The sequence below is a fragment of the Oncorhynchus kisutch genome, linkage group LG6, assembly GCF_002021735.2.
Source record: "Oncorhynchus kisutch isolate 150728-3 linkage group LG6, Okis_V2, whole genome shotgun sequence".
Classification (NCBI taxonomy): Eukaryota; Metazoa; Chordata; class Actinopteri; order Salmoniformes; family Salmonidae; genus Oncorhynchus; species Oncorhynchus kisutch.
In genome coordinates, this window is record NC_034179.2 from 18,488,903 (window position 1) to 18,504,899 (window position 15,997).

The 15,997-nt window shown below is 34.3% G+C and overlaps 1 protein-coding gene across 2 annotated transcripts in view; it reads right to left on the reverse strand.

The window, feature by feature from the left end:
* The window catches only part of LOC109891718 (ras-specific guanine nucleotide-releasing factor 2), a 98,850-nt gene that overhangs the window by 51,968 nt on the left and 30,885 nt on the right, over positions 1 to 15,997 (reverse strand). For both annotated transcript variants that reach the window (XM_031826343.1, XM_031826341.1), the window contains exons 12-14: positions 15,622 to 15,758; positions 15,359 to 15,441; positions 14,973 to 15,221 (exon numbers count right to left, since the gene is read on the reverse strand). In XM_031826343.1, coding sequence (XP_031682203.1) covers positions 14,973 to 15,221; positions 15,359 to 15,441; positions 15,622 to 15,758 — 469 coding nt within the window. The remainder of the gene's footprint in view (positions 1 to 14,972; positions 15,222 to 15,358; positions 15,442 to 15,621; positions 15,759 to 15,997) is intronic.

Sequence of the window (15,997 nt, forward strand, 5' to 3'; positions counted from 1 at the left end):
TACTGTAGGAACTACTGTAGGAGTGAAATGAAGGATCTACTGTATCAAATACTGTTTGAGTGAAATGAAGGATCTACTGTATGAACTACTGTATTAATGAAATGAAGGATCTACTGTATGAACTACTGTATGAGTGAAATTAAGAATCAACTGTATGAACTACTGAATGAGTGAAATGAAGGATCTACTGTATGATTTACTGTATGAGTGAAATAAATGATATACTGTATGAATGAAATGAAGGACCTAATGTATGAACTACTGTATGAGTGAAATGAAGGATGTACTGCACAAACTATTGTAGGAGTGAAATGAAGAATCTACTGTATGAGTGAAATGAAGGATGTACTGTATGAACTACTGTATGAGTGAAATGAAGGATCTACTGTATCAATTACTGTATGAGGGAAATTAAGGATCTGTTGTATGAACTACTGTATTAATGAAATGAAGGATCTACTGTATGAACTACTGTATGAGTGAAATTAAGAATCAACTGTATGAACTACTGAATGAGTGAAATTAAGGATCTACTGTATGAGTGAAATGAAGGATCTACTGTATGATTTACTGTATGAGTGAAATAAATGATATACTGTATGAATGAAATGAAGGACCTAATGTATGAACTACTGTATGAGTGAAATGAAGGATGTACTGCACAAACTATTGTAGGAGTGAAATGAAGAATCTACTGTATGAGTGAAATGAAGGATGTACTGTATGAACTACTGTATGAGTGAAATGAAGGATCTACTGTATCAATTACTGTATGAGGGAAATTAAGGATCTGCTGTATGAACTACTGTATTAATGAAATGAAGGATCTACTGTATGAACTACTGTATGAGTGAAATTAAGAATCAACTGTATGAACTACTGAATGAGTGAAATTAAGGATCTACTGTATGAGTGAAATGAAGCATCTACTGTATAAACTACTGTATGAGTGAAATTAAGGATCTACTGTATGAACTACTGTGAGTGAAATAAAGGATCTACTGTATGAACTACTGTAGGAGTGAAATGAAGGATCTACTGTATCAAATACTGTTTGAGTGAAATGAAGGATCTACTGTATGAACTACTGTATTAATGAAATGAAGGATCTACTGTATGAACTACTGTATGAGTGAAATTAAGAATCAACTGTATGAACTACTGAATGAGTGAAATGAAGGATCTACTGTATGATTTACTGTATGAGTGAAATAAATGATATACTGTATGAATGAAATGAAGGACCTAATGTATGAACTACTGTATGAGTGAAATGAAGGATGTACTGCACAAACTATTGTAGGAGTGAAATGAAGAATCTACTGTATGAGTGAAATGAAGGATGTACTGTATGAACTACTGTATGAGTGAAATGAAGGATCTACTGTATCAATTACTGTATGAGGGAAATTAAGGATCTGCTGTAGGAACTACTGTAGGAGTGAAATGAAGGATCTACTGTATGAACTACTGCATTAATGAAATGAAGGATCTACTGTATGAACTACTGTATGAGTGAAATTAAGAATCAACTGTATGAACTACTGAATGAGTGAAATTAAGGAGCTACTGTATGAACCACTGTATGAGTGAAATTAAGAATCAACTGTATGAACTACTGAATGAGTGAAATGAAGGATCTACTGTATGAACTACTGTATTAATGAAATGAAGGATCTACTGTATGAACTACTGAATGAGTGAAATTAAGGATCTACTGTATGAACCACTGTATGAGTGAAATTAAGGATGTACTGTATGAACTACTGTATGAGTGAAATGAAGGATCTACTGTATCAATTACTGTATGAGGGAAATTAAGGATCTGCTGTATGAACTACTGTATGAGAGAAATTAAGAATCTACTGTATGAGTGAAATGAAGCATCTACTGTATGAACTACTGTATGAGTGAAATAAAGGATCTACTGTATGAACTACTTTGAGTGAAATAAAGGATCTACTGTATGAACTTCTTTGAGTGAAATAAAGGATCTACTGTATGAGTGAAATTAATAATCTACTGTATGAGTGAAATGAAGCATCTACTGTATAAATTACTGTATGAGTGAAATTAAGGATCTACTGTATGAACTACTGTAGGAGTGAAATTAAGGATCTACTGTATGAACTACTGTAGGAGTGAAATGAAGGATCTACTGTATGAACTACTGTATTAATGAAATGAAGGATCTACTGTATGAACTACTTTGAGTGAAATAAAGGATCTACTGTATGAACTACTTTGAGTGAAATAAAGGATCTACTGTATGAGTGAAATTAATAATCTACTGTATGAGTGAAATGAAGCATCTACTGTATGAACTACTGTATGAGTGAAATAAAGGATCTACTGTATGAACTACTTTGAGTGAAATAAAGGATCTACTGTATGAACTACTTTGAGTGAAATAAAGGATCTACTGTATGAGTGAAATTAATAATCTACTGTATGAGTGAAATGAAGCATCTACTGTATGAACTACTGTAGGAGTGAAATTAAGGATCTACTGTAGGAACTACTGTATGAGTGAAATGAAGGATGTACTGCACAAACTATTGTAGGAGTGAAATGAAGAATCTACTGTATGAGTGAAATGAAGGATGTACTGTATGAACTACTGTATGAGTGAAATGAAGGATCTACTGTATCAATTACTGTATGAGGGAAATTAAGGATCTGCTGTATGAACTACTGTATGAGAGAAATTAAGAATCTACTGTATGAGTGAAATGAAGCATCTACTGTATGAACTACTGTATGAGTGAAATAAAGGATCTACTGTATGAACTACTTTGAGTGAAATAAAGGATCTACTGTATGAACTACTTTGAGTGAAATAAAGGATCTACTGTATGAGTGAAATTAATAATCTACTGTATGAGTGAAATGAAGCATCTACTGTATGAACTACTGTAGGAGTGAAATTAAGGATCTACTGTAGGAACTACTGTAGGAGTGAAATGAAGGATCTACTGTATGAACTACTGTATTAATGAAATGAAGGATCTACTGTATGAACTACTGTATGAGTGAAATTAAGAATCAACTGTATGAACTACTGAATGAGTGAAATGAAGGATCTACTGTATGATTTACTGTATGAGTGAAATAAATGATATACTGTATGAACTACTGTATGAATGAAATGAAGGACCTAATGTATGAACTACTGTATGAGTGAAATGAAGGATGTACTGCACAAACTATTGTAGGAGTGAAATGAAGAATCTACTGTATGAGTGAAATGAAGGATGTACTGTATGAACTACTGTATGAGTGAAATGAAGGATCTACTGTAAGAGTGAAATGAAGCATCTACTGTATGAACTACTGTATGAGTGAAATAAAGGATCTACTGTATGAACTACTTTGAGTGAAATAAAGGATCTACTGTATGAACTACTTTGAGTGAAATAAAGGATCTACTGTATGAGTGAAATTAATAATCTACTGTATGAGTGAAATGAAGCATCTACTGTATAAATTACTGTATGAGTGAAATTAAGGATCTACTGTATGAACTACTGTAGGAGTGAAATTAAGGATCTACTGTAGGAACTACTGTAGGAGTGAAATGAAGGATCTACTGTATCAAATACTGTTTGAGTGAAATGAAGGATCTACTGTATGAACTACTGTATTAATGAAATGAAGGATCTACTGTATGAACTACTGTATGAGTGAAATTAAGAATCAACTGTATGAACTACTGAATGAGTGAAATGAAGGATCTACTGTATGATTTACTGTATGAGTGAAATAAATGATATACTGTATGAATGAAATGAAGGACCTAATGTATGAACTACTGTATGAGTGAAATGAAGGATGTACTGCACAAACTATTGTAGGAGTGAAATGAAGAATCTACTGTATGAGTGAAATGAAGGATATACTGTATGAACTACTGTATGAGTGAAATGAAGGATCTACTGTATCAATTACTGTATGAGGGAAATTAAGGATCTGCTGTATGAACTACTGTATTAATGAAATGAAGGATCTACTGTATGAACTACTGTATGAGTGAAATTAAGAATCAACTGTATGAACTACTGAATGAGTGAAATTAAGGATCTACTGTATGAGTGAAATGAAGGATCTACTGTATGATTTACTGTATGAGTGAAATAAATGATATACTGTATGAATGAAATGAAGGACCTAATGTATGAACTACTGTATGAGTGAAATGAAGGATGTACTGCACAAACTATTGTAGGAGTGAAATGAAGAATCTACTGTATGAGTGAAATGAAGGATGTACTGTATGAACTACTGTATGAGTGAAATGAAGGATCTACTGTATCAATTACTGTATGAGGGAAATTAAGGATCTGCTGTATGAACTACTGTATTAATGAAATGAAGGATCTACTGTATGAACTACTGTATGAGTGAAATTAAGAATCAACTGTATGAACTACTGAATGAGTGAAATTAAGGATCTACTGTATGAGTGAAATGAAGCATCTACTGTATAAACTACTGTATGAGTGAAATTAAGGATCTACTGTATGAACTACTGTGAGTGAAATAAAGGATCTACTGTATGAACTACTGTAGGAGTGAAATGAAGGATCTACTGTATCAAATACTGTTTGAGTGAAATGAAGGATCTACTGTATGAACTACTGTATTAATGAAATGAAGGATCTACTGTATGAACTACTGTATGAGTGAAATTAAGAATCAACTGTATGAACTACTGAATGAGTGAAATGAAGGATCTACTGTATGATTTACTGTATGAGTGAAATAAATGATATACTGTATGAATGAAATGAAGGACCTAATGTATGAACTACTGTATGAGTGAAATGAAGGATGTACTGCACAAACTATTGTAGGAGTGAAATGAAGAATCTACTGTATGAGTGAAATGAAGGATGTACTGTATGAACTACTGTATGAGTGAAATGAAGGATCTACTGTATCAATTACTGTATGAGGGAAATTAAGGATCTGCTGTAGGAACTACTGAATGAGTGAAATTAAGGATCTACTGTATGAACCACTGTATGAGTGAAATTAAGAATCAACTGTATGAACTACTGAATGAGTGAAATGAAGGATCTACTGTATGAACTACTGTATTAATGAAATGAAGGATCTACTGTATGAACTACTGAATGAGTGAAATTAAGGATCTACTGTATGAACCACTGTATGAGTGAAATTAAGGATGTACTGTATGAACTACTGTATGAGTGAAATGAAGGATCTACTGTATCAATTACTGTATGAGGGAAATTAAGGATCTGCTGTATGAACTACTGTATGAGAGAAATTAAGAATCTACTGTATGAGTGAAATGAAGCATCTACTGTATGAACTACTGTATGAGTGAAATAAAGGATCTACTGTATGAACTACTTTGAGTGAAATAAAGGATCTACTGTATGAACTTCTTTGAGTGAAATAAAGGATCTACTGTATGAGTGAAATTAATAATCTACTGTATGAGTGAAATGAAGCATCTACTGTATAAATTACTGTATGAGTGAAATTAAGGATCTACTGTATGAACTACTGTAGGAGTGAAATTAAGGATCTACTGTAGGAACTACTGTAGGAGTGAAATGAAGGATCTACTGTATGAACTACTGTATTAATGAAATGAAGGATCTACTGTATGAACTACTGTATGAGTGAAATTAAGAATCAACTGTATGAACTACTGAATGAGTGAAATTAAGGATCTACTGTATGAACCACTGTATGAGTGAAATTAAGGATGTACTGTATGAGTGAAATGAAGGATCTACTGTATGAACTACTGTATTAATGAAATGAAGGATCTACTGTATGAACTACTGAATGAGTGAAATTAAGGATCTACTGTATGAACCACTGTATGAGTGAAATTAAGGATGTACTGTATGAACAACTGTATGAGTGAAATGAAGGACTACTGTATCAAATACTGTTTGAGTGAAATGAAGGATCTACTGTATGAACTACTGTATTAATGAAATGAAGGATCTACTGTATGAACTACTGTATGAGTGAAATTAAGAATCAACTGTATGAACTACTGAATGAGTGAAATGAAGGATCTACTGTATGATTTACTGTATGAGTGAAATAAATGATATACTGTATGAACTACTGTATGAATGAAATGAAGGACCTAATGTATGAACTACTGTATGAGTGAAATGAAGGATGTACTGCACAAACTATTGTAGGAGTGAAATGAAGAATCTACTGTATGAGTGAAATGAAGGATGTACTGTATGAACTACTGTATGAGTGAAATGAAGGATCTACTGTAAGAGTGAAATGAAGCATCTACTGTATGAACTACTGTATGAGTGAAATAAAGGATCTACTGTATGAACTACTTTGAGTGAAATAAAGGATCTACTGTATGAACTACTTTGAGTGAAATAAAGGATCTACTGTATGAGTGAAATTAATAATCTACTGTATGAGTGAAATGAAGCATCTACTGTATAAATTACTGTATGAGTGAAATTAAGGATCTACTGTATGAACTACTGTAGGAGTGAAATTAAGGATCTACTGTAGGAACTACTGTAGGAGTGAAATGAAGGATCTACTGTATCAAATACTGTTTGAGTGAAATGAAGGATCTACTGTATGAACTACTGTATTAATGAAATGAAGGATCTACTGTATGAACTACTGTATGAGTGAAATTAAGAATCAACTGTATGAACTACTGAATGAGTGAAATGAAGGATCTACTGTATGATTTACTGTATGAGTGAAATAAATGATATACTGTATGAATGAAATGAAGGACCTAATGTATGAACTACTGTATGAGTGAAATGAAGGATGTACTGCACAAACTATTGTAGGAGTGAAATGAAGAATCTACTGTATGAGTGAAATGAAGGATGTACTGTATGAACTACTGTATGAGTGAAATGAAGGATCTACTGTATCAATTACTGTATGAGGGAAATTAAGGATCTGCTGTATGAACTACTGTATTAATGAAATGAAGGATCTACTGTATGAACTACTGTATGAGTGAAATTAAGAATCAACTGTATGAACTACTGAATGAGTGAAATTAAGGATCTACTGTATGAGTGAAATGAAGCATCTACTGTATAAACTACTGTATGAGTGAAATTAAGGATCTACTGTATGAACTACTGTGAGTGAAATAAAGGATCTACTGTATGAACTACTGTAGGAGTGAAATGAAGGATCTACTGTATCAAATACTGTTTGAGTGAAATGAAGGATCTACTGTATGAACTACTGTATTAATGAAATGAAGGATCTACTGTATGAACTACTGTATGAGTGAAATTAAGAATCAACTGTATGAACTACTGAATGAGTGAAATGAAGGATCTACTGTATGATTTACTGTATGAGTGAAATAAATGATATACTGTATGAATGAAATGAAGGACCTAATGTATGAACTACTGTATGAGTGAAATGAAGGATGTACTGCACAAACTATTGTAGGAGTGAAATGAAGAATCTACTGTATGAGTGAAATGAAGGATGTACTGTATGAACTACTGTATGAGTGAAATGAAGGATCTACTGTATCAATTACTGTATGAGGGAAATTAAGGATCTGCTGTAGGAACTACTGTAGGAGTGAAATGAAGGATCTACTGTATGAACTACTGCATTAATGAAATGAAGGATCTACTGTATGAACTACTGTATGAGTGAAATTAAGAATCAACTGTATGAACTACTGAATGAGTGAAATTAAGGATCTACTGTATGAACCACTGTATGAGTGAAATTAAGAATCAACTGTATGAACTACTGAATGAGTGAAATGAAGGATCTACTGTATGAACTACTGTATTAATGAAATGAAGGATCTACTGTATGAACTACTGAATGAGTGAAATTAAGGATCTACTGTATGAACCACTGTATGAGTGAAATTAAGGATGTACTGTATGAACTACTGTATGAGTGAAATGAAGGATCTACTGTATCAATTACTGTATGAGGGAAATTAAGGATCTGCTGTATGAACTACTGTATGAGAGAAATTAAGAATCTACTGTATGAGTGAAATGAAGCATCTACTGTATGAACTACTGTATGAGTGAAATAAAGGATCTACTGTATGAACTACTTTGAGTGAAATAAAGGATCTACTGTATGAACTTCTTTGAGTGAAATAAAGGATCTACTGTATGAGTGAAATTAATAATCTACTGTATGAGTGAAATGAAGCATCTACTGTATAAATTACTGTATGAGTGAAATTAAGGATCTACTGTATGAACTACTGTAGGAGTGAAATTAAGGATCTACTGTAGGAACTACTGTAGGAGTGAAATGAAGGATCTACTGTATGAACTACTGTATTAATGAAATGAAGGATCTACTGTATGAACTACTGTATGAGTGAAATTAAGAATCAACTGTATGAACTACTGAATGAGTGAAATTAAGGATCTACTGTATGAACCACTGTATGAGTGAAATTAAGGATGTACTGTATGAGTGAAATGAAGGATCTACTGTATGAACTACTGTATTAATGAAATGAAGGATCTACTGTATGAACTACTGAATGAGTGAAATTAAGGATCTACTGTATGAACCACTGTATGAGTGAAATTAAGGATGTACTGTATGAACAACTGTATGAGTGAAATGAAGGACTACTGTATCAAATACTGTTTGAGTGAAATGAAGGATCTACTGTATGAACTACTGTATTAATGAAATGAAGGATCTACTGTATGAACTACTGTATGAGTGAAATTAAGAATCAACTGTATGAACTACTGAATGAGTGAAATGAAGGATCTACTGTATGATTTACTGTATGAGTGAAATAAATGATATACTGTATGAACTACTGTATGAATGAAATGAAGGACCTAATGTATGAACTACTGTATGAGTGAAATGAAGGATGTACTGCACAAACTATTGTAGGAGTGAAATGAAGAATCTACTGTATGAGTGAAATGAAGGATGTACTGTATGAACTACTGTATGAGTGAAATGAAGGATCTACTGTATCAATTACTGTATGAGGGAAATTAAGGATCTGCTGTATGAACTACTGTATGAGAGAAATTAAGAATCTACTGTATGAGTGAAATGAAGCATCTACTGTATGAACTACTGTATGAGTGAAATAAAGGATCTACTGTATGAACTACTTTGAGTGAAATAAAGGATCTACTGTATGAACTACTTTGAGTGAAATAAAGGATCTACTGTATGAGTGAAATTAATAATCTACTGTATGAGTGAAATGAAGCATCTACTGTATGAACTACTGTAGGAGTGAAATTAAGGATCTACTGTAGGAACTACTGTAGGAGTGAAATGAAGGATCTACTGTATGAACTACTGTATTAATGAAATGAAGGATCTACTGTATGAACTACTGTATGAGTGAAATTAAGAATCAACTGTATGAACTACTGAATGAGTGAAATGAAGGATCTACTGTATGATTTACTGTATGAGTGAAATAAATGATATACTGTATGAACTACTATATGAATGAAATGAAGGACCTAATGTATGAACTACTGTATGAGTGAAATGAAGGATGTACTGCACAAACTATTGTAGGAGTGAAATGAAGAATCTACTGTATGAGTGAAATGAAGGATGTACTGTATGAACTACTGTATGAGTGAAATGAAGGATCTACTGTAAGAGTGAAATGAAGCATCTACTGTATGAACTACTGTATGAGTGAAATAAAGGATCTACTGTATGAACTACTTTGAGTGAAATAAAGGATCTACTGTATGAACTACTTTGAGTGAAATAAAGGATCTACTGTATGAGTGAAATTAATAATCTACTGTATGAGTGAAATGAAGCATCTACTGTATAAATTACTGTATGAGTGAAATTAAGGATCTACTGTATGAACTACTGTAGGAGTGAAATTAAGGATCTACTGTAGGAACTACTGTAGGAGTGAAATGAAGGATGTACTGTATGAACTACTGTATGAGTGAAATTAAGAATCTACTGTATGAGTGAAATGAAGCATCTACTGTATAAACTACTGTATGAGTGAAATTAAGGATCTACTGTATGAACTACTGTAGGAGTGAAATTAAGGATCTACTGTAGGAACTACTGTAGGAGTGAAATGAAGGATGTACTGTATGAACTACTGTATTAATGAAATGAAGGATCTACTGTATGAACTACTGTATGAGTGAAATTAAGAATCAACTGTATGAACTACTGAATGAGTGAAATTAAGGATCTACTGTATGAACCACTGTATGAGTGAAATTAAGGATGTACTGTATGAACAACTGTATGAGTGAAATGAAGGATCTACTGTATGAACTACTGTATTAATGAAATGAAGGATCTACTGTATGAACTACTGAATGAGTGAAATTAAGGATCTACTGTATGAACCACTGTATGAGTGAAATTAAGGATGTACTGTATGAACAACTGTATGAGTGAAATGAAGGATCTACTGTATCAAATACTGTTTGAGTGAAATGAAGGATCTACTGTATGAACTACTGTATTAATGAAATGAAGGAACTACTGTATGAACTACTGTATGAGTGAAATTAAGAATCAACTGTATGAACTACTGAATGAGTGAAATGAAGGATCTACTGTATGATTTACTGTATGAGTGAAATAAATGATATACTGTATGAACTACTGTATGAATGAAATGAAGGACCTAATGTATGAACTACTGTATGAGTGAAATGAAGGATGTACTGCACAAACTATTGTAGGAGTGAAATGAAGAATCTACTGTATGAGTGAAATGAAGGATGTACTGTATGAACTACTGTATGAGTGAAATGAAGGATCTACTGTATCAATTACTGTATGAGGGAAATTAAGGATCTGCTGTATGAACTACTGTATGAGAGAAATTAAGAATCTACTGTATGAGTGAAATGAAGCATCTACTGTATGAACTACTGTATGAGTGAAATAAAGGATCTACTGTATGAACTACTTTGAGTGAAATAAAGGATCTACTGTATGAACTACTTTGAGTGAAATAAAGGATCTATTGTATGAGTGAAATTAATAATCTACTGTATGAGTGAAATGAAGCATCTACTGTATAAATTACTGTATGAGTGAAATTAAGGATCTACTGTATGAACTACTGTAGGAGTGAAATTAAGGATCTACTGTAGGAACTACTGTAGGAGTGAAATGAAGGATGTACTGTATGAACTACTGTATGAGTGAAATTAAGAATCTACTGTATGAGTGAAATGAAGCATCTACTGTATAAACTACTGTATGAGTGAAATTAAGGATCTACTGTATGAACTACTGTAGGAGTGAAATGAAGGATGTACTGTATGAACTACTGTAGGAGTGAAATGAAGGATCTACTGTATGAACTACTGTAGGAGTGAAATGAAGGATCTACTGTATGAACTACTGTATGAGTGAAATGAAGTATCCACTGTATGAACTACTGTAGGAGTGAAATGAATGATGTACTGTATGAAGTACTGTAGGAGTGAAATGAAGAATCTACTGTATGAACTACAATATGAGTGAAATGAAGGATGTACTGCACAAACTATTGTAGGAGTGAAATGAAGAATCTACTGTACTAGTGAAATGAAGAATGTACTGTATGAGTGAAATGAAGAATGTACTGTATGAACTACTGTATGAGTGAAATGAAGGATCTACTGTATCAATTACTGTATGAGTGAAATTAAGGATCTACTGTATGAACCACTGTATGAGTGAAATTAAGGATGTACTGTATGAACAACTGTATGAGTGAAATGAAGGATCTACTGTATCAAATACTGTTTGAGTGAAATGAAGGATCTACTGTATGAACTACTGTATTAATGAAATGAAGGATCTACTGTATGAACTACTGAATGAGTGAAATGAAGGATCTACTGTATGATTTACTGTATGAGTAAAATAAATGATATACTGTATGAACTACTGTATGAATGAAATGAAGGACCTAATGTATGAACTACTGTATGAGTGAAATGAAGGATGTACTGCACAAACTATTGTAGGAGTGAAATGAAGAATCTACTGTATGAGTGAAATGAAGGATGTACTGTATGAACTACTGTATGAGTGAAATGAAGGATCTACTGTATCAATTACTGTATGAGGGAAATGAAGGATCTGCTGTATGAACTACTGTATGAGTGAAATTAAGAATCTACTGTATGAGTGAAATGAAGCATCTACTGTATGAACTACTGTATGAGTGAAATAAAGAATCTACTGTATGAACTACTTTGAGTGAAATAAAGGATCTACTGTATGAACTACTTTGAGTGAAATAAAGGATCTACTGTATGAGTGAAATTAATAATCTACTGTATGAGTGAAATTAAGCATCTACTGTATAAATTACTGTATGAGTGAAATTAAGGATCTACTGTATGAACTACTGTAGGAGTGAAATTAAGGATCTACTGTATGAACTACTGTAGGAGTGAAATTAAGGATGTACTATATGAACTACTGTATGAGTGAAATTAAGAATCTACTGTATGAGTGAAATGAAGCATCTACTGTATAAACTACTGTATGAGTGAAATTAAGGATCTACTGTATGAACTACTGTGAGTGAAATAAAGGATCTACTGTATGAACTACTGTAGGAGTGAAATGAAGAATCAACTGTATGAACTACTGAATGAGTGAAATGAAGGATCTACTGTATGATTTACTGTATGAGTGAAATAAATGATATACTGTATGAACTACTGTATGAATGAAATGAAGGACCTAATGTATGAACTACTGTATGAGTGAAATTAAGAATCTACTGTATGAGTGAAATGAAGCATCTACTGTATGAACTACTGTATGAGTGAAATAAAGAATCTACTGTATGAACTACTTTGAGTGAAATAAAGGATCTACTGTATGAACTACTTTGAGTGAAATAAAGGATCTACTGTATGAGTGAAATTAAGCATCTACTGTATAAATTACTGTATGAGTGAAATTAAGGATCTACTGTATGAACTACTGTAGGAGTGAAATTAAGGATCTACTGTATGAACTACTGTAGGAGTGAAATTAAGGATGTACTATATGAACTACTGTATGAGTGAAATTAAGAATCTACTGTATGAGTGAAATGAAGCATCTACTGTATAAACTACTGTATGAGTGAAATTAAGGATCTACTGTATGAACTACTGTGAGTGAAATAAAGGATCTACTGTATGAACTACTGTAGGAGTGAAATGAAGGATCTACTGTATGAACTACTGTAGGAGTGAAATGAAGGATCTACTGTATGAACTACTGTAGGAGTGAAATGAAGGATGTACTGTATGAACTACTGTAGGAGTGAAATGAAGGATCTACTGTATGAACTACTGTATGAGTGAAATGAAGGATCTACTGTATGAACTACTGTAGGAGTGAAATGAATGATGTACTGTATGAAATACTGTAGGAGTGAAATGAAGAATCTACTGTATGAACTACAATATGAGTGAAATGAAGGATGTACTGCACAAACTATTGTAGGAGTGAAATGAAGAATCTACTGTATGAGTGAAATGAAGAATCTACTGTATGAGTGAAATGAAGGATGTACTGTATGAACTACTGTATGAGTGAAATGAAGGATCTACTGTATCAATTACTGTATGAGTGAAATTAAGGATCTACTGTATGAACAACTGTATTAATGAAATGAAGGATCTACTGTATGAACTACTGTATGAGTGAAATTAAGAATCAACTGTATGAACTACTGAATGAGTGAAATGAAGGATCTACTGTATGATTTACTGTATGAGTGAAATAAATGATATACTGTATGAACTACTGTATGAATGAAATGAAGGACCTAATGTATGAACTACTGTATGAGTGAAATGAAGAATCTACTGTATGAGTGAAATGAAGAATCTACTATATGAGTGAAATGAAGCATCTAATGTATGAGTGAAATGAAGAATCTGCTATGAGTGAAATTAAGAATCTACTATATGAGTGAAATGAAGAATCTACTATATGAGTGAAATGAAGCATCTACTGTATGAGTGAAATAAAGGAGCTACTGTATGAGTGAAATAAAGGAGCTACTGTATGAACTATTGTATGAGTGAAATGATGGATCTACTGTATGAACTACTGTATGAGTGAATTGAAGGATCGACTGTATGAACTACTGTATGAGTGAAATAAAGGATCTACTGTATGAACTACTGTGAGTGAAATAAAGGATCTACTGTATGAGTGAAATGAAGCATCGACTGTATAAATTACTGTATGAGTGAAATAAAGGAGCTACTGTATGAACTACTGTATGAGTGAATTGAAGGATCTACTGTATGAACTACTGTATGAGTGAAATGAAGGATGTACTGTATGAACCACTGTATGAGTGAAATGAAGGATGTACTGCATGAACTACTGTATGAGTGAAATTAACGATCTACTGTATCAATTACTGTATGAGTGAAATTAAGAATCAACTGTATGAAGCATGTACTGTATGAACTACTGTAGGACTGAAATAAAGGAATGAAAGAAAAAAAGAGTGTTACTCTTGTTGGTCCAGAGCAAGCTGTGTGATCTTCAAACCGTAGTCAGGACAGAGAGACGTGATCTACACAGACGATCAGAGGAGTGATACTGAACCCTGTGAGGAGAGGGGAGGAGGAGGATAGCACAGGAAAGGATGGGAGAGTAGGTGGAGGAGTGAAGTGGAGGAGAGGAGCAGATTTGAAGATGGGGAGGAGTAGGGGAGGAGTGGAGGATGGGGGTGGAGGGGGGAGTAGGGGAGTAGTGGAGGACAGGAGAGGAGGAGGGGAGGGGAGTGGAGGAGGCCAGTGGTGGAGGGAGAGAAATGAGAGTGAAAGAGACAGAGATGGTGATGGTCAGCATGCATGTCTAATATCTGAGGATTGAGGGGGGAAGAGAGAAAATGGATAAAGGAGTGATGGATGAATGAGAAGATACATATTGTGTATGTGAGTGTGGGTTCATACGGTATATCTTTCTACCTGACCGGTATAGAGGTAAAGGGTTTCTTGTATATGTCGGCCAGTTTGTCCATGACCACAGCAGCAGTAGTAAAGATCCTGTATGTGTGGAGGAAGGTGTTGAGGAAGTCGATGGACAAGAAGCGCAGGTCAGTCAGTCTTTCCAGCAGCCGCTCCACGCTGGCGTAGCGGATCTGGGGGACTTTGCAGGAGTTGAGCGTCTTGCTGAAGCAGATGTCCACATCATCTTTGTGCAGACGTGCGTCCGATCTGGTGGGACACGTATGAATAAGATCAACATGATCTCCCAGAGAGGACGAAGGGAATTGGATAACCTGGGGATTATAAACCCTCACTGGTGTAGAAAAGGGAAAAAATGATGATTTAAACTTTATTTGAGCTCTTACTTGATCATGTGCGGCACAGTGACTTTAGAGTTTTCCTCAAACACACTGGTCATCAGGCCATTACAGCGGATATTATCTATACACTATCAACAGAGAGAATGAAATAGTTACAGAATGAAAGACAGAGGAAGAAAAGACTGGTGAGACACATGTCCCTGTCCCTGGTTCTGAACCTCTTTCAAAATTAGTGGTTAGAGGCTTGCAGAAGCAGTTGGAGTATGAGTTGATTTGTGACTGGGCACCTCATCCCCAGGTGTGTTTACCTGACTGATGTCACTGGTCCAGCCAGCTTTCTCCTGGCGGGAGGGAGCCAATAGGATGACAGAGAAGGCGGGGCCATCAGGGGGTTCCACCATGATCTTAAACTCCAGGTGGTTGAAGCCCTGACTTCCTGCATTGTCTACATAGGGGAGAGAGGGGGAGAGCAAGAGAGAGAGTGAGAGAACAAGAGAGAGAGAGAGAGAGAGAGAGAGAGCGAGAGAGAGAGAGAGAAAGAGAGAGAGAGAGAGAAAGAGAGAGAGAGAGAGAGAGAAAGAGAGAGAGAGAGAGAGAGAGAGAGAGAGAGAAAGAAACAGAGAAAGAAACAGAGAGGCAAGCTTAATAGACTTCTTGTTGATTGGGTGATTGATTTGTTTGATT